The 25,825-nt window shown below is 39.7% G+C and overlaps 1 protein-coding gene across 2 annotated transcripts in view; it reads left to right on the plus strand.

Moving 5' to 3' along the window:
* The window catches only part of ADGRA3 (adhesion G protein-coupled receptor A3), a 130,359-nt gene that overhangs the window by 22,005 nt on the left and 82,529 nt on the right, over positions 1 to 25,825 (plus strand). The window contains exon 2 of one of the 2 annotated variants that reach the window (XM_010377214.2): positions 19,535 to 19,606. The exons of the other annotated variant lie outside the window; for it this stretch is intronic. Within the exon in view, the coding sequence (XP_010375516.2) occupies positions 19,535 to 19,606 (72 nt within the window). The remainder of the gene's footprint in view (positions 1 to 19,534; positions 19,607 to 25,825) is intronic. 2 annotated transcript variants of the gene reach the window in all.

Raw genomic sequence — 25,825 nt, forward strand, 5'->3', positions numbered from 1 at the left:
GAGCACAGGAGTTGGAGGCTGCAGTGAGCTGTGAATGTGCCTCTGCACTCCACCCTTGGTGACAGAGTGAAACCCTGTCTCTTAAAAAAAGAAAGGTGGGGATCAGCAGCTTAAAAATCTGGTAACAGTAGTATCTACAGTGTAATCTCATCTTGTGTATGCAAAATGCACACTTGTAAATATGTGTGGGTGACTATTGGAAACGAGCTTTATTAAGGTGTTAAAATGGTCATCTCTAGATGATGGGGATATGCTTTTATTTTCTTGGTTTGGCTAGTCTTTGTTTTCTAATTCTTTACATTGCACGCCTACCGCTACTGTAAAATAAAAATCATTTAGAAAAAAGCCATCTTTTCAGTGAGAATGTCATTTACCACACTCTTTAAAAGAAAAATCCAGCCAGCTACACCTCCACTATTTCTTATGTTATGTCACTGTTTCTTCTGTTACTTTTCTCAATAGAAATTTTCAACAGCTAACATATTCTGTATTTTGCTTATTTATTTTTTCTTCCACCCACTAGTACGTAAACTCCATAAGGGCAGGACTTTTTATTTTGTTCTGTTTTCCCCAGCATCCTGAATGCTATCAAGCACATAGTAGACACTCAGTATGTAATTAAATACATGAATGAATAATGTCCAATGTCTATGTATATTGGGTTATTGAAGGAAAACGGTGAGTTGCGGTCAAGTTTAAAAACCCCTTGTGCAAACAATTAAAAGTTCCAGCCAGGCCTAGAGTTATCTAACCAATAGGTTTCTGTTGTTTAAGATCTGTTTCCAGTATTCTCTTTTTTAAATGGAACTAGTCTTAAGGAAATAGGAGGAGACGAAGGGCTGGATGGGATGGACTTTCTTTCTTGATGTGCTTTTTTTGCCTCCGCATTCCTGCATTCTTCCCCAGACACCAAATGCATTCTTTCCAGTGCTCCTGTGGTGCTGTAACATGGGCAGTGTATTGGAAGGAATATGTGTATTAGGATTACTTAGCAGTTTTATTTTCTCTCCCTTGTGCATTCTAAAGAGCGAGGACCGAAAACCCCAACCCTGCCTGCTTTTATGTAGCTTGTGCGCTAAGACTAGCTTTATACATTTGCAATTGATCTGACGATGGGGAACTCTGATTAGGTCAAATGTTATCCCCCTAACAAAAAGAAATCCGTTCTTCTCATAGTTGACCAGTGTGTTAAAGAAAAAAAATTATTCCAATACTTGTTAAGATGGCAAGGAAGACCTTATTTAAGACTGTTGCGATGGGTATCAAGACCATCACAGTATGGGCTCAACTCCAGAGACAACAAGAAAGATTGGGCTCAACTCCAGAGACAACAAGGACAAGTGGAGGTTTATAGCTGAAGAGATTGGAGAGTCAGTGGATGGGAAATTACTAAGAGGAGACATGAAGGGTAGCGAGGTTCTCGCTGAAGGACCCTGAGAGGATTCTTGTTGAAGGCAGGCTGGGATGATCAGATATCACCTGGGTGATGTTAGAAGCGAGGGATTTGACCAGATACTGTGGGTGGGAGCATTCTCTCTAAACTGACTTTGGAGGATTCTTGCTAAAACTCTGCAGGGACAGACACTGAAGGCTAAAGTAGAGGCCCCCTCGAGAAGAGGGCTCAAAGGAACCTGACGAAAGGTTTGGTCGAGAGCATCTTTGCCAAGTATTAGAAAAAAAAAATACCCAATTGTTATATTTTGATTTTTGCCAATAAAAACTTGTGAGTATTTGTATCCTCTCATTATATAAGTACCTACATCATATTATGGATCTTGCCTCTTGGCCTTCAAAGCCCAAAATATTTGCTGTCTGGCACCTGGCAAGTTTCTTGACTTCTGCCCTGGAGTTTTATTACTCCTCTCATGAATTTTAACAGCCTTACATTTAAACAAAGTTTACCATTGATAGGAGGACCTTGTGCTCGTTGCTCTGAGAGTGCTGGCTACAGGCAGAAAGAGCTTACCTAGTTTATCACACATTGTTTTCCAGTTTCTTTCCTGGATATTTTCAGCTAGACACCCAGAATGTCTGCCTGCCTGTCTTTTTCTGAGCACTTGTTTGCCTTCTCCCTTGCTCCTTTGACCCATTCATGAACTCAGGAACACCCTCACTATTGGTATCTCAGTTCTCTGGGGCCATTTACACCTGCCTAGAGGATCTGCTCACTCCCTGTGCCTGGACTTCCGACCTACAGAACTGTGAGCTAATAGACAGGTGTGGATTTATGCAGCTCAGTTAGTGGTAACTTGTTACACAGCAATAGAAAACAAATACAGATCTTTGCAAGGTTATCTCACTTTAAATGATTTTCCCCTTCTTTGTCTACCCTTTAAATTTCCGCTAGTTTTGTTTTGTTTTTTCTTTTTACAGCAAAGTTCAGAAATATTTCCCCTAATCATCTTACTTTTCAGCAACATTGAAACTCTATATTCCCTTGGGATCAGTTACATATCCCTCTTGTAGCACTTAACACTTAGTGTACACTTGTGTAATGTTAGTCTATGAGGTCTGTTTTTGTGTCTCTGCTGTCACTCCCAGCACACAATAGTTGCTCAAATATATTCTGAAATAATGAGTAATAGGTCCTACATTAAGAATGTTGGCTGAAAAAAAAAATCAGAGTCTCAGACTCCTGTAAGAACCTCAGGATGGTCCCAGTAGAAAGCTTTCAATTGGATTAAAATGCCAAATAAAACGGCTTTTATTATATTCATAAATATTAAGTGTCCAGTGTTCTTTATTGATATACAGATACCTTAAAAAAATGGGCTGTCTTTTCTCTTGAAGCTAATGTGTTCATAAGATAAGATGAAGTGTTATTTAATAAACAGTTTTTCATTTTTAGGCATTTTTGAAAGATATCTACTGTGGCATTAAGAACGCTTCAATTTTTCTTAACCAAATGCTATTTGATTTCATGTAAACTTACAGTTTAATACTAAGGCAGAAAGATAGGTTATTTCCTTTCTATTTATGAGACTGCTAAGGAAATAATTGAAAATAGAAAAAAAATCAGGCCTCCTTTATTTATTAAAATGTCAGATCTTTGATAAGAATGCCTGGAAACTTGAATGGTTATTTATCGAACCATTTCAGGAGTTAAGGGTAACCACAAGCCCAGGTTGCAATCTGTTGTCTCAGTGTAATTATTAATGGCAACTCTTTTTATCCTCAAGTGTGTTTGATGATAAATTGTATTGTGACCCTATAGTAGTATGCTACCTGTTGATATGCTTGACTTGCTGTCTCATTTTGAATAATTGTTAACCTTACAGAGATCAAAGTTAGAAGTACTATTGTAGACGGTTTAAGAAGGCAGAATATACTGAATTCTCCTCCATTCGTCAAATCTGTAGGAAAGATATTAAAACTGAGTGATGGAAAGACCCACAAGTTTTCATGTCTGTTTGGAAACTTCAAGGATCATTTTCTCTGATACGGAATTTGGAAATTTTAATAGAATGTGTCCAGCTATGCATCTTTTTCATCAGTTTCCCTAGTGCGTAGTTAGTCTTACAAGTCTCTCTTCAAATGAAAGATATTTCCTTTTCGTTATTTTTTTTTCCTCATGCACATATTTATGCTTATACATTATGTTTTTGTTGTGGGGAAACATACATGTTTATCATTTTAACTATTTCAAAGTGTACAATTTAGTGCCATTAAAGACATTTGCCTGTGGTGTAACCATCATGATCTATACCCAAAATATTTTCTTCATTCCTGATGTGGTTTGGCTATCTTCCCACCCAAATCTCATCTTCAAGTATAGCTCCCATAATTTCCGTGTGTTATGGGAGGGACCTGGTGGGAGATAATTAAATTATTAGCTGTTTCTCCATACTGTTCTTGTGGTGGTGAATAAGTCTCATGAGATCTGATGGTTTTATGAGGGGTTTCCCTTTTTGTCTGGCTCTCATTCTCTCTTGCCTGCTGCCATGTAGGACATGCCTTTCACCGTCTACCATGATTATGAGGCCTCCCCAGCCATGTGGAACTGTGAGTCCATTAAACCTCTTTTCCTTTGTAAATTACCCAGTCTCAGATACGTCTTTATCAGCAGCATGAAAATGGACTAACACAATTCCCAACATAACCTCTGTGCCTGTTGAATAATACCTCCCCAATTTCTCCTGCCTTCAGCCCTTGTAACCTCTATTCTACTTTCTATGGGGGCATTTCCTTTTATTTTTTTAATTATTGCCACTCTTCTTTTTTTCCCCCAGTAGACTTCTATTAGTTGCATATACTGTAGGTGTCTTCATGATTTGCTTCCCAGTAGTGGCTTTTGTTTACTAAATTAATAAGGTAAAATTATGTTTTCCCCAAATTTCTAATTTTCTGTGCTGTTATTGAATCTTCTTAGGTTGACTCATGTCTCTGTCTGCTTTTTATATTTCTGTACTGTTACTGTCTATCCCCTCTGATAGCCCCATGTCCTTCAAAGCAGACTTCTGGATTGTTCTCGTGTTTTCTCTGGCCTCTAGATCCCTGAAGTAGCCATGCTTTTCTCTGCCTCCCATGGCCCTCCTCACACTTGCGTTCGGTTAACCTCTTATAGCTCTTAGAGCACTGTAAGTTGTACGAGACTCAAGGATGGTCCCAGCCCCCTGAAGCCTGGTGCTGTAGGTGCCAACAGAGCTCATCTGAGGAGTTAATGATGTCAGATCTCCACAGCCTAAGATTTTGTCTGTTGGTTCAGGGGGTGCCAAGGCTTTGGCTTTTTTTTTTTTTTTTTTTTTTTTTAAAGCTTCATAAATGATTTTGATGGAGCAGCCAGAGTTGAGAACCAATGTGCTGTACCAAGGGTAGGCAAACTCCTGCTGTTTAGGCCCGGCTAGTAAATATTTTAGGTGTACAGTCTCTGTTGCAGCTACACAACCCTATACATGTGAAAGCAGCCATAAAACAATTCACAGATGAGTGAATGTGGCTGGGTTCCAATAAAGCCTTATTTATAAAAACAGTTTACAGGCTACAGTTTGCTGAACCCTGCTCTAAACAAATCAGCACCATTATCCCTGTCTATGGATTCCGACACTGAAGGTCAGAGCAGGGATCACTTGTCACTTAAGTTTATACTAGTGTCAGGTGGCAGCACGGGTTCAGATCTAGGCACCCTGACATCCAGCACCCCAAGCTCTGGCTTCACCCGCCACACTTTTGCCTTTTGCTTCCCAGGTACCTGGCAACTGTAGTTCAACATTCTGTAGGGTGGGTGTGGCAGGTCATTGTAGTGTTATCCCTTCAGGGAGTTTCTTGGTTAGATAAACGGGAGAAATATTTAACAACACAAATTTGAGTAACTGTCTTCAATTTAGAATGATTTGGTTTGGCAGGTAGTTCTTGCTGAATGCATTTCGTCAAAGAGCTTTCTGGAGAGGCTATGTCTTCAAACTCTTGTCCTGCTCTGTGGCTCTCTTGTTGGTGAAAATGGTATAGTGTTTCCAACTTTAGATGGCTACAGTGTGCTGTCGTCCTGCTTTGTTATTAGATACAACTTATACTGTTATTTAGACCAAGGGTCACCAACCCCCGGACTTTAGACAGGTACCAGTCCATGGCTGTTAGGAATGGGGCGGTACAGCAGGAGGTGAGTGGTGGGTGAGCAAGTGTTACTGCCTGAGCTCCACCTCCTGTCAGATCAGCTGAGCGCTAGAATTCTCATAGGAGTACGAACCCTATTGTGAATTGCACATGCGAAGGAGCTAGGTTGCACGCTCTGTATGAGAATCTAATGCCTTCGAAACCATCCCTCTTCCCTCCATCCATGGAAAAATTGTCTTCTGTGAAATCAATTCCTGGAGCTAAAAAGGTTGGGGACCTCTGATTTAGAATATATTATCTCAGTTTAAATTTTGCTCATTTAAAAATACTTATCTAAACAATATCTGTGAAGTTGCCAGTTTGAGTTAGTTTATTTTACCATGTTAGTGAAAACATGTTAGAGGCATGTTCATGAACCCCAGAGGTGTCACCATTGGGAGAGACTGGTGTGGTGGAGCAGATGCTGTTTCTCGGGAGAGAGCATAGTAGCCCAGCCTGGCTGGTATTCAATCAGTAGATGCTGCTAATGAAAACGTCCAGTATCAGCTTTATTCTCTAGCTGTGATGTCCAATTGCTTGGATCTCAGCAATCAGAAGGCCTGCTTTAAGTGCGTCACCACACATTCTCATATATATTTACAAAAGCCTTGTACTGTCTCTTAGAAAGGCCTGGGATGATAAACAGATGAGGCATTAAGTAACTGAGGGGTTAAGAACTTGTCCAAAGTCATGAAGCCGAATCCTGGTGTTAAGATTCAAATTCCAGTATTTTGTATTCCGGAGTTTGCCTTCTGTGATTACTATTAAATGCTCAGTAATTATTGAGGGAGGGCAGAGACTGGAAAAATGACCCTAAATACAAAATGGGTTAGAGTTGCCAGCCAGGGCACTGAACCACATCCTCAGCCCTCAGAGGTTCCCCTGCATCTGCCTCCGTTTCTTTGAGTTGTTGGAGCAGGATGAGTATGGGACTTTAAGAATGGTTGTGGTCAGGGACATCTGACTGTTTTACAGAGGACCTGGGACTTTAGCTTTTGGTTGATGTATGAGGTTTTCTTGTTTTACACAGATACCCTTGTGATTAAAAGTATAATTCTGTTAAATGAAAGGTGGTTAAGCTTTTTCTATGAGTTGTAGCTTTCCCTGCACGACGGGGAGAAGATGGGCTAGAAACCAAACCATCCATGAATCACTTAGCATCCAGAGAGGACATATAAAAGAGGATGGAGGCTCTACTTTTAGGAAATGACCCCTTTATGGCCCCCTAAGTGGATGTACAGTGAGCCGCATCTGTTTACTTTTTCTCCTTTCCTTTCAAAATTCTGTTGAAAACAATAGAAGAAACATAAAAATATGAAAAGATCCATAACAGGGCTGAAAAATAAGAAAGTTGCTCTAGAGACCCTGGAAGCATTGAGGACACTGTGAAATAAATAAAGCACACTCCACAGCAAGGGAACTTACAACCCAATAGAGACAGAAGTGGGAATAACTAGAAAAATGGATTTTCTTAACAGCATCCTGGATGATTCCCAAGAACTGAAACCATAGGGGGTGGCAACAAAAGTGGCTAATGAGAGCGCCTGGCCAGGAATTAATAACCTGAAACAGCTGTTCCAGTTCTGCTATCAGTCTGGCTCTGAGGGGATGGTGGTCCAGTTTGCTTCTGTGACAAGGCCATTTAGCTTAGTTTTAAATAAACTGGGAAATTTGCCAAGGCAGAATATAGTGGGCGACTGTGTAGCAGGAAGGAGAAGTTGTAACGGGTGCCAGGTATCTTTTGTGTCTCCATCTCCATGGATATGCGATTTCTGAACCTAGAAGTAAAGGCAGTTTTGCTCTGTTCATTCACCATTATTTTCATGTGTGCTAAAGAAACCCTCTGCAGCAACTAATAGTGAGCATTCTAGCCCCACATTTGTAAATAGGAGCCAGCAACCAAGAAGGATCATCAGACGTTTGAGAAGAAGCCAACAGAATGAGAGGCCACCAAACCAGTCCCATGGAACCTCTGGGGAAAAGTTAACACAGGAAAATTCTAATTCATAGTCTCAGATCCAAGAGTAGAGCAACTGATTGAAAAAAAAGAAAAAGAAAAATCTCCTGAGAAAGGTCAAGCAAAGGAGTTCTCACAAGTTAAGTGTGGGCTTATAATGTTATAAAGCTCTGGTGTGGGCCGGGTATGGTGGCTCACGTCTGTAATCCTGGCACTTTGGGAGGCCAAGGTGGGTGGATCACTTGAGGCCAGGAGTTCAAGACCAGCCTGGCCGACATGACAAAACCCTGTCGGATATGGTGGCCCATCCCTGTGATCCCAGCTACTCAGGAGGCTGAGGCAGGAGAATTGCTTGAACCCAGGAGGTGGAGGTTGCAGTGAGCCGAGATGGTACCACTGCACTCCAGTGGGTGATAGAGCGATACCCTGTCTCAAAAAACAAAAAACAAAAGTGCTGGTGTGGGTTCAGTAGGTGGGCTGAAGGGAGAAATGGTAACAACTAAAGACTTAAGAAAATTAGTGGTCTGGAAAATTAAGCAGAGGACTTATTCCAAAATTCAAAGCAGAAAGATTAAGATGAGAATTCTGAAGCAGAATTAGGAAATGTGAAGGTTGGAACTAAGAGGTGGAGTATCCAGCTAAAGAGCAGATGGAGAAATAAAAGGCAGCCTAAACAATTCTTTGATTCAAAGATGCCATCAACAGTCAGATGCTTATTTCCAAACAACTTTTCGGCGAGGGAGCCAGAGATGTAATTATTCTTAAGAGCCGGTTTCTCTAAACGTGTACATATTTTTTTCCCACCCTGTGAAATGCCACTTCCTTAGCACCTCTGTCACCCCCAGCCTTCTCATTCTGAATCACTTAACCATTTGTATTCTGCATGGTGTCATTTTAATACAAAGCTGCTTACACTTTTTTTTTTTTTTGGAAACAGGGTCTCACTGTATCACCCAGGCTGGAGTGCAGTGGCATAATCTCAGCTCACTGCAACCTCTGCCCCCTGGGCTCAAGCGATTCTGTCGCCTCAGCCTTCTGAGTAGCTGGGATTACAGTGTGCACCACCACGCTGGGCTAATTTTTGTATTTTTAGTAGAGATGGAGTTTCACTATGTGGTCAGGCTGGTCTCGAACTCCTGACCTCAAGTGATCCACCTGCCTTGGCCTCCCAAAGTGCTGGGATTATAGACATGAGCTACTGTGCCCGGCCTGCTTACACTTTTTATTTGAAAATAATTTCAAACTTACATGACTATTAAAAGAATAATGGGTAGAACCTCTGTATATTTTTTACCCAGATTTACCTGATTTTCCTATATTACTAGCATTTTATCCCTTTATTCTTTTTTCTTTTTATATATGCATGGAAAATATATTTAAAATCATTTTAGGGTATATTGCCTACATCGTAATTGCACAGTTTTTCATAAAAGTAATCTTGACTTTTTCTTTAGCATCTTTAGGTTGTGATAATATAATTTGGATGCCTGTATTAGGTTTTGCATTTTTCTTTACTTGGGATTAATTTAACAAGCTTTAAAAAAATGTAATCAATGCATCATTGGAAGTTTAACTGTTTTTCTTAAAAGTTAGCTGGCAGCTTACTAGGGTTGTGAGCTGCTTGAATGATAGTTCTCTATGACACACGAATGAATCCCTCCAGCCTCTCCTAAATGTCAAATTCTGAGAGATTTGATATTCTCTGCCTTTAATTACGCTGACTGTCATAGCATATGCAATCTTCTGTTGCATGACTGTTTATTTCAGTGCTGCATCATAGTGAAACCTTAATGTATAAACATTAAGCCATAATTAAAGATCCAGACTTAAAATTCAACCACAGTTTGTGTGTGTGCCAACAATGACAACCACTGATAAATGCTTAACTTCCTCCTTTTCCTAACAGCTGGAAGATTCTTTTGCTATCAGTTTTAAGATGGTTTTAAGTTTAGAAGGTCTAACATGTAGAAAAAGTATGTTAGGACACTTCTATTGCAGTACGAAGAGAAGAAAGAATACTAGACATACCCTGGTAGAATTTTTGATTTCCAAAAAGAATCCCATAGACTGAGGAAGGAATAAGGCTGGGGCTGAGATTTGTATTTCTGATCTGTACCACTGCATGCCAGTAAATTATAGGTGCCATGTCATGTCCTCAGGGAAGGATCTTTGAACATAGAAATTTAAACCCAGTTTTATTTTTTTATTTCATTCATTCATTGCACAGATGTTGTGGGACCTTGTCTGTTGGGTCTCCTGGGAAGCACATGCCAGAGTGGAGCTAGGAGTTTAAGATGTTTACTAGGGGGAATCACTATGAAAAATAAAGAGAGAAAACAGAAGCAGGCATGAGAAGTCTTCAGATGGGAATTGCAGTTCTAGCACCTGTGAAAGGAGAGGGGAAGGAAAGGTCTAAGACTGCGTTACAGCTATGAGAAAGGCTTGGCCAGCCCTTTCCAAAGCTCTGGTAGAGATCGCCCACCAGAAGTCTACTAGGTAGAAATGCAGAGTCCCGTTACCACTGCTGTGCTCAGTCATTGGCTGGGGACTGCCTGCAATGTGCATGGCCTCTGCTTGAAAATTGAAAACGGAGGCAGATCCTCTAGACATCTGTGGCTGGGGGCCCTCAGCTAACTGCTCTCCTGCCCCAAGGCCTCTTTTGGAAAGACAGCTGAGTAGGGGCATGTGCCTACAACAGTCACTCATACTTGACATTGCTGGAATGTTAACTCTGCCGTTTAGTCTGCATGTGAACCTGAGCAAGTTATTAATTTCTTTTGCCTTGCAAATTTTTGGTCATTGTTTTGAAGAAAATAATAATATCTACATCATGGGTTTTGTTTTGTTTTGTTTGAGACAGGATCTTGCTCTGTGGCCCAGGCTGGAGTGCAGTGGCACTGTCGTTGCTCACTACAGCCTCGACCTCCTGAGCTTGAGCAATCCTCCCCACTCAGTCCTCCAAGAAGCCAGGACTACACGCTCGCACCACCATGCCTGGCTGTTGTCTTTACTTTTTTTAGAGTTAGGGTCTCACTGTGTTGCCCAGGCTAGTCTCTAACTCCTGGGCTCAAGCAGTCCTCCTGCCTCAGCCTCCCAAATTGCTGGGATTATAGGTGTAAGCCACCGAATCCAGCTATATCATAGGGTTCCGGTGAAGAATGATTGAGTATATTCACTGCACAATATGGTCACTCAGATATTCACCATTATGTTCTTTTTTTGTGAGGATGCAATTATGGTCAAATTGGAAAAGATTTCTTTCTTTCTTTTTTTTTTTTTTTTTTTTGAGACGGAGTCTCACTCTGTCCTGGAGTGCAGTGGCCGGATCTCAGGTCATTGCAAGCTCCGCCTCCCGGGTTCACGCCATTCTCCTGCCTCAGCCTCCCGAGTAGCTGGGACTACAGGCGCCCGCCACCTCGCCTGGCTAATTTTTTGTATTTTTTAGTAGAGACGGGGTTTCACCATGTTAGCCAGGATAGTCTCGATCTCCTGACCTCGTGATCCGCCCGTCTCGGCCTCCCAAAGTGCTGGGATTACAGGCTTGAGCCACTGCTCCCGGCCTGGAAAAGATTTCTATACTTTATGGGTTTTACTTTGTTGTGGGAGAAATGATAGATACACAAATACCTGAACAGAGTGGTTTCAAATAATGAGAAGTGTTAAAACAAGGTGAGTAGAGTGAAGGCAAAACATTTCTTGACACACAAGAGCTAAAGCATACCACCCAGAATTATTTTCTGCAAAAATGAATGAATGAGTCAATGCGTCCAAAGGAGAAACATTGATGAACCAAGTAACTAACTGTGCTTATGACAAAATGTATTTAATTGCTGATGCCATGCGGAATTAAATGTAATTTTAATATGAAGAATAATCAAATGGATGGAGAATTTTGAGATTCAGTAGATACTGTCATTTTTGCTAGGAAGAATTATTTTAGAAAATAACATTTTATTTGTATTTATCTGAAAACGGAATAAGCTGAGGATAGTAAAACAGGAGTTGGCAAACTTTTTCTTTGAAAGATCAATTAGTAAATATTTTAGGTTTTACAGACCAGAATGTCTGTTGCCACTACTCAGCTCTGCTGTCCTAGCACATCCTCAGTATTTGGTAACTCTTGGTCCTATTAAAATTATTGTAGGAGATACCTTCTGAAAGGGAAAATTTAGGGGAAATCCTTTGTACAAGTCTGTTTTACTCTGTAAAACTTTCACAAAAACATACAAATAAATAAAAAAAGCAGCCATCGACAGTACGTAAACAAATGGGCATGGTTGTTTTCAGCAAACCTTTAAGGGCATTGAAATTTGAATGTCCTACAAGTTTCATGTGTCAGGAGGTAGTATTCTGATTTTTTTTTTCATGTGTTTAAAAATTTAAACACTGTTCTTAGAGGTCTTAGGATTTAAAGAAAACCAGTGGCTGGTTGGGTTTTTTGGCTTCTGAACTAGAACTTTGAAGAATGTTGGGAGTCACCAGTTTTCATTAGTGGGGTAAATGAAGGAAAGCACTAGAAATTTATTTTTGAGGAGTTAACATTCCTGATTTTTGCTTATCACAGGTGGCCTTAAAAATTTAGGATGTGTACCAATTGAATTTGGTGACTCACCTGGCCCAAAATCTAGCCAACCTTCCTTTCTTATCTCTTTTTCTTGTACTTGATAAACAATGTTGTAGCAGTAACATATTATTGTACATGCTAAATCTAACACAGTATCAGTTTGCTTTAGTACAGTTTGTAAAATGGCAAATGAGAAATGTCAAGGAGTGGAAACTTTTATTGTTTTGAGACAAGGTCTTGCTCTGTCACCCAGGCTGGAGTGCAGTAGCCAGATCATAGCTCACTGTAAACTCAAACTCCTGGGCTCAAGTGATCCTCCTGCCTTGGCTTTCCAGAGCACTGGGATTACAGGCATACTGGGGCCTCAAAGAGTGGAAATTTAAAATATATAAATGTATGCCTTGATCTTTCTGTGTGAATACTTAAAGTGCTTCCTCTCCCTGTGTCCTACAACTCTCCATCTTTCTGGTATTTCATTTTGTAGATAGACAGAAGAATTCCATAAAATCCCCTATTATTGGAACCAATGTCAGTATCCAGCAATTAGCTTTTACAGACAGTAGTGCAATGAATAGTTTTGTTGTATAAGTATATAATTATATAAGTTGTAATATGTAATATATTTTGTACAAGTGCAACTATGTCTTTAGGGTAAACTTTCAGAAGAGGAGTAAGTGGATGAAATAGTGTATATATGTTTGTACTTTTACCCTCCATAGTTTTGTTTTGATTTTTTTTGTTTTGTTTGTTTTTAAATGACAGGGTCTTGCTATATATCACCCACGCTGATCTTGAACTTCTGGGCTCAAGCAATCCTCCCACCTTCGCCTCCTGAGTAGCTGGGACTACAGGAGTTAAGCTACCATGCCCAGCTGATTGTACTGATTTATAGCAAAATATGAGTGGCTGTTTCCTTCAGAATATAAAATGGGTGATCACATTTTCCCCTCCACTGTGAAAAGTTATTTGTGGTATCTTGTTTTAATTGGTATTTCCCTCATGACTGAGGTTGTCATACATCCCTTCATTTGATTGTGATCCATTGGTGTTTATTTTTCCTGAACTATCTGTTCAAGGCTTTTGCCGATTTTTCTTTTTTTGGCAAAAGATTTTTAAATACTTTAAGTTCTGAGATACATGTGCAGAAAGTGCAGGTTTGTTACATAGGTATACACCTGCCATGGTGGTTTGCTGCACCCATCAACCTGTCATCTACATTAGGTATTTTTCCTAATGCTCTCCCTCCCCTAGCCCTCCACACCTCTATGGGCCCCTGTGTGTGATGTTCTCCTCCCTGTGTCCATGTGTTCTCATTGTTCAACTCCCACTTCTGAGTGAGAACATGAGGTATTTGGTTTTCTGTTCCTATGTTAGTTTGTTGAGAATGATGGTTTCCAGCTTCATCCATGTCCTTGCAAAAGACATGAACTGATCCTTTTTTATGGCTGCATAATATTCCATGGTGTACATGTGCCACATTTTATTTATCTAGTCTATCAATGATGGGCATTTAGGTTGGTTCCAAGTCTTTGCTGTTGTGAATAGTGCTGCAGTAAACATACGTGTGCATAGTGTCTTTACAGTAGAATGATTTATGATTCTTTGGGTATATACCCAGTAATGGGATTGCTGGGTCAAGTGATATTTCTAGTTCTAGGTCCTTGAGCAGTTGCCATGCTATCTTCTACAATGGTTGATGTAATTTACACTCCCATCAACAGTGTAAAAGCATTCCTGTTTCTCCACATCCTCTCCAGCATCTATTGTTTCCTGACTTTTTTTTTTTTTTTTTTTTTTTTTTTTTTGAGACAGAGTCTTGCTGTGTCATCCAGACTGGAGTGCAGTGGCACAATCTCAGCTCACTGCAAGTTTCGCCTCCCGGGTTCACACCGTTCTCCTGCCTTAGCCTCCCGAGTAGCTGAGACTACAGGCACCCACCACCATGCCCTGCTAATTTTTTATATTTTTAGTAGAGATGGTGTTTCACCTTGTTAGCCAGATGGTCTCCATCTCCTGACCTCATGAACCACCCGCCTCAGCCTCCCAAAGTGCTGGCATTACAGGCATGAGCCACCACGCCCACCTCTGACTTTTTAATGATCACCATTCTAACTGGTGTGAGATGGTATCTCATTGTGATTTTGATTTGCATTTCTCTAATGACCATTGATGATGAGCTTTTTTTTTGGCCACATCTATTGGGGAGGTTTTTTTTTCTTAATTTTTTAAAAAGAATTCTTTGTATATTTGAAAAATTGGTCCTTTGCCTTTAATAGGAGTTGAAAATATTTGTTTATCTTTTCACATTGCTTATAGATTTAAAAAAAATCAAAAAGAAATTTTAAAAATGTGCTACATTTTAAAATTTCCTATTTGCTCTTTTCCTTAGTTCTGGGAAATCCTTAGTTTTTATGGGTTGTAAATCTGCTTTTCTTCTGTTTTTCCATTTTGTCTCTTTCTGAGGCTCATCTCTGCCTTCATCTTCATCGAGTGTTGAACTCTGTCTTCTCTTCTTCCCTGTTAAGGACACTTGCATTGGATTTAGGGCCTACCCTAACTCAGGATGCTCTCCTCTCTAGAATCTTAACTTAATCACAACAACAAACGCTCTTTTTCTAAACAAGGTCACGTTCACAGTTTCACATTCACAGGTTCCGGGTGACGCCTTTCGACCCACTTCAGCCATTCAACCTGTTAAAATAACCCTATTTGATTGTTTATCTGACTTTTCCCTCCAGCAGTTGATGCCCTGGATTATAGCCCCAACATATTTGATCTGAATATTTAGTACTCTTCAAATGTGTTTTTAAATTCCTCTCAAAAGGATAATTATTTTGTGACTTCTGCTATACAAGATGTGAGTGTTGACAGCAGTTTTCCATGACTCACTCCATTCTGGGGCTTGCAATAGCAAGCAACTGAGAACTTCTAATACTACTTAATGTTTATTTCTTCTGCTTCATAAACTTTTGATTTTTTAAAAAAGTATGTCTATAGTAAGTCTCACTCCTGTTTTCGTATTCCAGCATAAGCAATATACCAAACTTAAACTTGGTGCTGTGTTAAATAGTAGCAATGGACATCAAAGACTTTCTTACGGTGTTTAAATTCAAGAGACAAGAGCTCCAAGTAGCATTCCTAAGCATTGTCTATAGATCATGTGGCGGTAACGTCATTAGTATAGAACAGAAATGGGTGTATATGAGCTTTATGACTTCGGTCAAGTTTTATATTTTTCATTTAGTTACCTCCCAGAAAGTTTGAAATTTCAAAGATGTCAGCAAAAATATTGATTATGAATGGGTTTTAGGTTTATAATGATACATGATATTACGCGTTTGGTAGTTCCACAGTCCCCCATTTCAAAATTGAGTATAAAAGCTGTCTGCAGAGTAGATTTATTCATACTGATTCTGTTTTCTAGCGCGAAATCCTTAAACACATCAAATAATGTGTAGACTGAATATATTAACTTGAGGTTGTAAACTATATTTTTAAGGTTACATTTATAACTTTTTAAGTGTGATGAAATGTCTTCCTTTTTACTTTCCTCAATAAAATCTATCATTTCTCGTGCTAAAGCTTTTATGACTGAGCAAATGACAGTCCTTTGGCTGAAGCATTTCTGAATTGCAGTGAGTGTAATTCAGCCACTACCCTGGCCGTTCTTTATAAGCTACTCATGTTTGGGTTTCATTCTTTACTCAGAAACAGCACACTAATGTCACTGAGGTTGGTCGTTTGTGTAGTTTTCATTTCCCTGTTCTTTGGTTTATTTTAAATTCTTAGTCACTGCAAAGTTTGACTGCTTTGCTCATTAAAACTTAATAATTAAATGTAGAAAATTAAAACTAGCTGGAAAGGATCTCGGTAATCACTCTTTTTTTTTTTGGTCTTAAAAATGAAGTTGAAGTCTACCTAGAAAAGTGAGGTGACTGTCACACAAACTGAATCATTTATTCCTTGTGGAGTTGCAGTTAAAACCCTGGACTCTGAATACAGCACCATTGTTATTTGCACTACTTTTAGTGTCTGTGAAGTTTCTAACGTCAGTCACTATATAAACATTTATTGAATATAAATAAATAAATGTGACTCTTTAATTTCAAAGCATAAATTATTTACTTGTTTTTATTTCTAAGATATACTCAAAATAAACTCAACCTCAAACTGTACTTAGCAATTAAGATTCTTATATTTATTACCAGGAGGAAAAATACTTAAAAAATAGGAATGTTATTTTTAGAGATTTCCAAAGATATTGCAGGATTATAAAGAATAAAATATAAATTGGCCAGGTGTGGTGGCTCACACCTGTAAACCCAGCACTGTGGGAGGCCGAGGCGGGCGGATCACCTGAGGTCAGGAGTTCAAGACCATCCTGGCCAACATGGTGAAACCCTGTCTCTACTAAAAATACAATAATCAGCTGGGTATGGTGGTGGGCACTTATACTCCCAGCTCCTTGGGAGGCTGAGGCACAAGAATTGCTTGAACTTGGGAGGCGGAGATTGCAGTGAGCTGAGATCGTGCCACTGTACTCTAGCCTGGGCGACAAGAGCAAGACTACATCTCAGAAAAAAAAAAAAAGAAACCAAAACCCAAAAAGAACAAATGAATAGAAACCTCATCAGTAAAATAGTGATCATTTTGATATGTTTTCTTCCCAATTATTATTATTTTTGACTATGCAGAGATTCTTTTCAATGAAGGATATCAGTTTTGGTGTTTGCTTTTTAAAAGCTTGTAAGCATTTTTCTCTTCAGGTCTCCTTTGAAAGAATCATTTTTTTTTTTTTTTTTTTTTTTTTTTTTGAGACGGAGTCTTCCTCTGCTGCCCAGGCTGGAGTACAGTGGCCGGCTCTCAGCTCACTGCAAGCTCCGCCTCCCGGGTTCACGCCATTCTCCTGTCTCAGCCTCCCGAGTAGCTGGGACTACAGGCGCCCGCCTCGTCGCCCGGCTAGTTTTTTGTATTTTTTAGTAGAGACGGGGTTTCACCGTATTAGCCAGGATGGTCTCGATCTCCTGACCTCATGATCCGCCCGTCTCGGCCTCCCAAAGTGCTGGGATTACAGGCTTGAGCCACCGCGCCCGGCCTGAAAGAATCATTTTTATTGGAGGCATACAATTTTGTTGTTTGGATGTATTATAATTTGTTTAACTCTTCTTGTAACTGACCTCTATGGGAGTTTCTAATTTTTGTCTGTTATACGTCATGCTGGCGTAAAGTCTCTGGAAATACCTTCTGTCAGATGTGGTGAGTGCCCGCTCAGGATAGATACTGTTGGGGATAGCCAGGGTCATAGGCTCTTAGTCTGCTCGCTGGGCTGCTTGGGAAATCTTGCTCCAGAGGTGAGCTTTGAGTTCATATGTGAGTCTCAATTCTGTTTTGCCTGTGCTAAATAACTGCCAATTAAAAACAACAACAACAAATCCTTTGTGGTTTTGATTAGAGGACATTGTATTTTAATCGGAATGTTTTTGATCACCATGTTTTCTCGGTCCCAATGATTGAAGACTTATATTTGCTTTTGTAACTAACAAACAGCTTTGTTGGGTGCCTGGGGGGACAGAATACAATCCAATAATATACTTGGATTGTAAGATACATCTGGATTTCAGAAAACATTTTTTTAAAAATTTGTTTATTTCGGCAGATTTTCGGGGAACAGGTGGTGTTTGGTTACATGAGTAAGTTCTTTAGTGGTGATTTCTGAGATTTTGGTGCACTCATCACCCGAGCAGTGTACACTGTACCCAGTATGTAGTCTTTTATCCCTCACTCGCCTCCCACCCTTTCCTCAAAGTCCATTGAATCATTCTTATTCCTTTGCATTCTTGTAGCTTAACTCCCACTTGTGAGTGAGAGCATGACCATGTTTGGTTTTCCATTCTTGAGTTGACAGGTCAGAAAACGTTGAAATGAGGGAGAATGTGTATCTTAGAACCAAGGAAACAGAGTTTGAAACTTAACGGATACTCATTGAGTATGGCATCCTTTTTCTAATTCCTTCTGCTGTTCGTGAGGTAGATTTTATTCTTCCCATTTTATCAATAATGGAACTCTGTTACTGAGAGGAGGTGTGACTCGCCTAAAATCAACGTAACTTGAAAGTGATAGAGCTGGGGTCGAAACCCAGGTATGCTCCACTTTAGGAATTCCTGAAAGAAAAGCCTCTGATATGTTAATCTGCAGGGATTTTAAAATTTCACTTAGATCAAAAGAAAATCAAATGTCAAATGGCTATTTTGTTTTAATACAAGGAATCCAAGTTTTTTTTAGACAAAATAATAATACCTAAAATCTTCTGACCCAGAGGTATGCTCCATTTACATTTTATATACAAGAAGTGCTGTGTTACATTGTCTCAAGAAACCCCAGCTCACACTGTAGCCATTGTGAAGGGTGCCCATGAAAGTTATGCAATGCTGTGTGTGATGGAAAGTTTTCTGCCCCAAATGCCTGTAGTGTGCCTCGTGACCAACATTAGCTTATGTTGAAGAACTTGGCATTTGGAGTAGGAACTGCTGGGTTCAAAACCTGGGTCTGCCATTGGCTAGTGTAATCTTGGGCCCTTTACTTAACTCTTTTGTGCCTTGGTTTTCTCATTGTCCTTACCTTGATATTCCCACTCCCCGATTCAGATAACTAGCATTTTCACCTCATTCATGGATGCTCATTATTGATATTCAGGCTCCAAAAGCTACATAAAGTTACAAAACCTAGAGGGAGTGCCAGATAATATGAAGTCTCTTCTCAGGCAAGTCCGACCTTTGGAATAGGTGCAACTATGACTTCTTTGAGTCAGTTTTTGTTTTCAATTCATTTTTGATAAACATTGTCCTAAAGTGTGAGATATGATACTATGATTCAGCTACCTGTGTTTGTCTGTGAGTGCATGTGAAAAGCATATTTTTACACAAATGGACAGTAGATTTGTATATTGTTAAATTGCAAATAATATTCAGCATTATTGAAATGATATCTAGAAGATGCCTTGTTTCTTTATAAAGTCAGTATTTTACAGGATCATAGATTATGCATTTTTCTGCTAAGTTTCCAGGTTAAAAATGAGTATTCAACTTGCATAATTTGATTAATTATATAAACGTACATGGTATGGTATTCTTTATGCTTATGTTGAACTTAGAGCTATTACATATCAACTTTTCTCTCAAAGTTTTGATTATGCGTGATAGAAATAATTTAAATGGGACAAGATGCATGAGTAAACTACTTTAAATAGTTGGTTTCTCAGAGAAAGGGGAAGATACTTTTTTTCAGCCATCTCAAACATTCTGGCTAATAAATGATGTCTTGGAGTTCCTCATAGGTTTAAACATAATAAGCTAAATTACTTTGATATTGGTAGTGTGTATTAGGCAACTTATTATTATTATTATTATTTTTTTGGTATTTTTTAGGATTCTGAGTAACAATAAGATATCCGAGCTGAAGAATGGCTCATTTTCTGGATTAAGTCTCCTTGAAAGATTGTGAGTATTCTTTAATTATCATCTCATTATGATTTTGTTTAATGCATTTTCATTGTAAATCTTCATTGTAAATCTGTCACTAAACTCCCAACTATTCAAAATAAAATTTGAGTTTTTCTAACATTTTTTAATGAAAAATTTTAAGATTTTTATTTTAAAAAACAAATATCTAAATTCTGTAAAGGCCAGATAGTAAGTAAATTGGGTTTTCACAGCTGACCACAAGTGACTCACCTCTGCCCTTGAAGTGTGAATGCAACCTTAGATAATATGCCAATGAGTATTGCATAAGACAGTACTTAGGAATGATAAATGAATCGATGTGGATGTCTTCCAGTAAATCTTTACTTATACCAGAGGTCATGGACCATACTTTGTTGACTTTGTTTAAGTATGCTAGCTTAAAGCATCTATGCTGTCTTGAAATTCTGTATCTCGAAACATGTATGCCATGTTAGGCCATTCTTGTATTGCTGTAGAGAAATACCTGATACCGGGTAATTTATCAAGAAAAGAAGTTTAATTGGTTTACGATTCTGCAGGCTGTACGGGAAGCATGGAGCTGGCATCTGCTCGGCTTCTAAGGAGGCCTCAGGAAGCTTACAATCGTGGTGAAAGGCCAAGCTTGCATGTCACCATGGCGAAAACAGCAGCGAGGATGTGATGTCAAGGGGAAAAACACTTGTATAAACTTTGATATTTTATTCAGATGTCTTTGAATGTGATATGTTTGTAAATATATATTTTTCTTAGCGATTAGGTCTAGTTTTGCTTATGATATGTCACAGGTAGCACTCATATTTTTGCTTTGGTGAGTTTCAGACAATGGACATTTAATTTACTTGTATTCTGAATGCTATTCTGGGATCACATTTCAAATTCCCCTGTTAACTCATGCATTTAGGATAAAATTTCAAAATCTGTAAGGAAGCTACACTGTGAAACATCTCCGTTTCTGTGGAATAACACACTGTCCTCATTTTTCTTAATTCTCTTTGCTCAGCTTCACTTTCTCCACTTCTCTACGTGGCCTTTTCTTGACCCTTTTACCTAGAGGCTTCTCCTGTGATAGAACTCATGCAGGACTTCATTGCCTAGGTTCCTGATGTGTATGTAAATATATACGATCTAGCGTTCTTCATTTCTTTATGCATGTCTCTGTTTTTTTCATTTAGATGAGATGTCTTTAAGTTAGGTTATATACATGCATGTGTGTGTGTGTCTATATATATATATATAGACACACAAACAGAGGAATATTTTTAAATGTTCTTGGCACAGTAGGAGCACTTTATTTCAATATTCGTACCATGTTCCATGTCGTCCATGTGCTTTAGAGTATGCTGATCACACCCTTGGTTCTAGGCCTGCCTAAGCTAAGGATGGTCCTTCATACACATTCAGTGGTCACTATGGTTCAGGAAAGGACCTTTGGGACTCTCAGGAAAGCAGACAGGAAGCCTGGGAGGACCCATCAAAGCGTGACTGCCTTGGATCATTGTGTGAGACAGTACATTCCTATTATGTTTTCTGTTCCCTGCAAAGAAAAGTTACTGGGTTGACAGATACCGCTTGCATATAACACAGTGTCAGGCGTTTAGTATGTGCTTAGTTGATAATGAAAGGCATTAGTGTGGTCTTCCCTTTCCAAAAGAAAGGATGGCAAGCACTCCTAGTTTATAAATAGTGTCTGTTGTGTTTAGAAACACATTTTATTTTTGGCACCTAAGATTGATGTGGCTGTTCATGTACAACATAAAAAGTATAGACAGCACAGCTGATGTTCTGTGCTGTAGTGTGAATTACTACCCTTTTTGCATCTATTTCTTACTTTCCCTTGTCTTTGACATTATTTTCAGCCATTTAAAGCTAGCAAATCTCTGTATATGTTAGAAACAAATTAAGGAGCCATTTTGGGTGATACTAAAGTGCTGTGATTGTTTCTAGCCAGGGGTCTGTTTATTCATGAATCCCAAAATACTTCCTCACTCCTTTGTTGGGACCACAGAGATCAATATACAGATAAGGGACTTTGAGAGACCGTTTTATGAGTGGGGGCTTCAGTGTGAAAACCCAGTGTTGACCCTGGGACCTGGGCCTGTTGTGTTAGAGAACACCTTTATCTACACTGGCCCTAAGCTCAGCATATCTGAAGTACACACACATCAAGGGCCAGACCTGAGTCCTGGCCTCAGTCTGGCAGTGTGTGTGGGGGGGCATGCATGCCCAGTTGGGACCTGCCTCCCGTACAGTTTTTGTGGGAGAGCAACCCACTTTAGAAAGAAAGAAAAAGTGATGAAAGGGCTGGGCTCTTTTTTTCCCCCTATTTATACTTATTTTATTTTAAAGAGGTTTGTTACATGTCATGAGGGTTTGTTGTACCTATTATTTCATCACTCAGGTATTAAACCCAGCACCCAAAAGTTATCTATTCTGCTTCTCTCCTTCCTCCCAGCCTCCCCCGTCAAGTAGGTCCTAGAGTCTCTTGTTTCCTTCTTTGTGTTCATAAGTTCTTATCATTTAGCTCCCCCTTGTAAGTGGGAACATAAGGTATTTGGTTTTCTGTTCCTGTGTTAGTTTGCTAAGGATAATAAAGGCTGGGCTCTTAGCTGCTCTGCTCTGGCCCTGGGAGGGAGACACTTGGTGCTCCCTGCTCCTCCAGAGGAGCAGACTTTATTCCTTCAGCACTGACTGTTCCTGTGCGTCTCTCCTTATGTCTTCTAAATGAAAGCCTGAGAGCATTCTTGGCTCCAGTACTGGGGTGGAAGCCACTCCACCCACCCAGTCATGCTTTCAGCAACCCTCAACCAGCGACTGATAGCAGATGATGGGTAACTACCCTGCCTGCCTCACCTGTCAGGTGGGGCCGCCCTTAGGTGCCTTCTCCACCGGCCTGAGAGTCCCCAGGGACTGAATCTCAGGTACCTCAGTGGTAACGTCTTCAGCAGCTCACCTTGTTGGGCATCATTCTCTTTCTTGTCTCACTTCCCACTTTTCTATTGGTGCATTCTGGGGTCACCCCCCGAGTAAAGCCATTATTTTCACCCTTGTCTGGGAGAATTCCACCTAAGAGATATAACCGGCCAAATAACATGTTTACCATTCAGATTTGCCTAGTTAGAGAGTCCTGAAGGTGAGAATAGAAAATAAATAAAAAATATGACTTGAAAATACAGCAGATAGGATATGGTGTAAAAGATTAAAAGATGGTTGGCAGAACAAGGAATTGCTTACACCAAGGTCAGAACTTCAAAGCTGTGGCCTTGAAATTCCTGGAGCCAAGTCATACAGAATGAAGGTTAGGGTTTTGTAGGGTAGGGTGGGGAGAGTGGGCTGAGATAGTAAGAGCTGGCTCCGTTGAACTAATGATGACGACCCCATTGTTTGTTTCTGATCTTGCCCCATGTAGGAAGATAGCAGTGTGTGTGTGCTTTATTTTCATAGGAATATTTAGGTTGAGTTTTTTTTTTTTTTAATTTAGGAGCTTAGATTTGGGGTTTTATTTTTTATGATAAAGTAACTAAATCCTGATGGTGTCGTGGAAGCTAGTTTTCTAGTTTTGGTTCACCTTTTGAAGGTAGTTTGCTTTATTTTAGAAGTCTATTGAGTGGATAACTGATGCAAATTTATTGTATCATATTAATTAAAATCACAAAAAGATAGTTGACTTAATATGAAGGTTTGGTACAGGTATTGCCTCAACAGGTAATGAATCTTTTCCGTGTAGCTGATTTAAATTTATTCAGCAAACATTTAAGGTGCACACACTATGCTAGGCTTGGGGTTTATGGAACATATGCAGTAATGGGGAGAAACGTAGGATATATATAGTAAGCAAATCTCAAGTACTGTGGATAAAGAAAATGTGTAAGAGGATACTAAGTTTGGGAGTGCAGCACTGTGAATGTCTGCGAGTTTGTGGTGGAATGGGATGAAATTTAGAAAGACTTTGAAGAGAGAGCCTTGCTCATGCTAGATGAGACGGTTTGGAATGGGGTGGAAGTAGGGAGCTGTGTCAGGTCTTAGGTAATTTAAAGCTTATACTATCTGTTTAGAGACCAGTGCCCCAGACTAGACCATGGTTATTAAACTTCATGAGCATCAGAATCCCTGGGGTTTTGTGAAGGCACAGATTATGGTATCCTATACCACACTGAGTGTGGGATAGGTTGACTTTTGAGATGGCTGTTAGGCTTCCAGATGGAGACATTGAGTGAGAACTCATAGAAGTGGTACATTTGGTCTAGAGTTACAAATTTGAGTCTAGGGACTCAAAGCTGTCGGTGGTGATGAGATTGTCTAGGAGAAGGCATAGTGTGGTAAGAAGAAGTGGTGTGGGTCAAGCACCAGTTGGTCTGATACAGTGAGGATTCATTCATTCAACAAAGTGATCAGGAGTTACTGTGTGTTGGACATTTTTCAAGTGAAGAAGACAAGTAGTGCACACTCTCTGCCTCATGTAACTTACATTCTAGTGATTGAGAGAATAGACAATAAATGAAATGATTCAGACAAATAAAGAAGATGACAGATTGTGGTAAGTGCCATAGAGCAAAACCAATCAGAAGGGGGCTCTCTGTGGGCTGAGGGTGTCTTCGGTTTTCGGTAGAGTGTGCAGGGACACCTCCAGGGGGAAGGCACAGAAGAGAGGGAGGTGAGGGAGGGAAGGGAGCAGACATCTACAGGAAGAGTATATAGGCCCTGCTGTCACATCAACCAAGGAGTCTTCCCCCCCTCCCCAGGTAATTGATGTTTTGGATTATTGATCCTAGAGGCCCGATGCTATTAGGCTGCTAAACTTGCATAATAATTGTCTCTGTTGGCCTACTTGCTAAGAAACATTATTATTAAAAGATAGAATTACTTAAATTTATACTTCCTATGAATTTTCTGCTTGGTGTTTTGGTAGATACCTGTTTTTAGATTGTTTTCAGCATTGAGACTTTTATATCCATCATCCATCCATTCACCAGTCTGTAGCCTTCCTTCCTTCTTCCATCTCTTTTTTTTTTTTTTTTTTTTTTTTTGAGATGGAGTCTCACTCTGTTGCGCAGGCTGGAGTGTGGTGGCATGATCTTGGCTTCCTGCAACCTCTCTCTCCCAGGTTCAAGCGATTCTCCTGTCTCAGTCTCCCATGTAGCTGAGTTTACAGGTGTGTGCCATCACACCCAGCTAATTTTTGTATTTTGGGTAGAGATGGGGTTTCACCATGTTGGCCAGGCTGGTCTCAAACTCCTGACCTCAAGTGATCTGTCCGCCTTGGCCTCCCAAAGTGCCGGAATTATAGGCATGAACCACCGCGCCCAGCCCCATCTCTGTCTTCATTTTATGGAATTGCCATTCTTGTATTGTGCTATATATTCAGTTACCAGTATTTAGTGACATGCCTCCCCCATATACTCTAACTGCTGATGCTACAGTTGCCTACTGGTCAGTGTGTTTGACTTTCCAATGTGAATCCTACCCCTAGGCCACTAAGGTAATTCAGTATCTCTTCCAGCTATTGACAGAGTCTGTCCTAGTCAATAAGAGATGAGGAGCAGAGCAGCCTGCTGTGGGGTGTGGAGAGAGATTTCCTAGCTTTTAAGGAGAGGTACAAGAAGAAAGTCTGTTTCTTTTTATGACTATGTGGTTGGAGGTGATTTCTGAATCTGGGATTCCATATTGTAAGTCAGGCTCAGCCTGAAGGCACAGTTACATTCTGAGGATGGTGCATCTGAGAGATGGATGGAAGCAACCACAAAGGTTGCCCAACTCTTGATTTTCTGTGATGCCAGAGAATTACTTTTGTGATTGTTGAAGCTGTTTTGAGTTGAGGGTTCTGATACTTGCAGTTAAAGGATCTTACCTGGTCTACTTTATGTTCTTTCCTAAAGGAGGCAATTCTTTTACCAAGAACTGAAAATATTCCTTTAGTTCTATTTAAGCAATTCTTGTGCTTTTTTCTCATTTATGCTTTAATGATCCAATGTATTCAGATTTAGCCATACATCCTGAAGTCAGACTCCTGTTTACTAGGGAAGCTGTGGGTTGGTGGGGGGAAAAAGGGGATGTTAAATGAGAGAATCTGACTATAAATATATTTTGGCAATGCCTGATTAATATGGCTATTATTAAATGTTATATAATATGTCAGGAATTTTTTATTAAAGGAAAAGTATATCTTTAAATTATATTACAGTACTCAGTTATTCATGAGTGGTATTTTGTAGAAACATA

The sequence above is a fragment of the Rhinopithecus roxellana genome, chromosome 2 (genome assembly GCF_007565055.1).
Source record: "Rhinopithecus roxellana isolate Shanxi Qingling chromosome 2, ASM756505v1, whole genome shotgun sequence".
Classification (NCBI taxonomy): Eukaryota; Metazoa; Chordata; class Mammalia; order Primates; family Cercopithecidae; genus Rhinopithecus; species Rhinopithecus roxellana.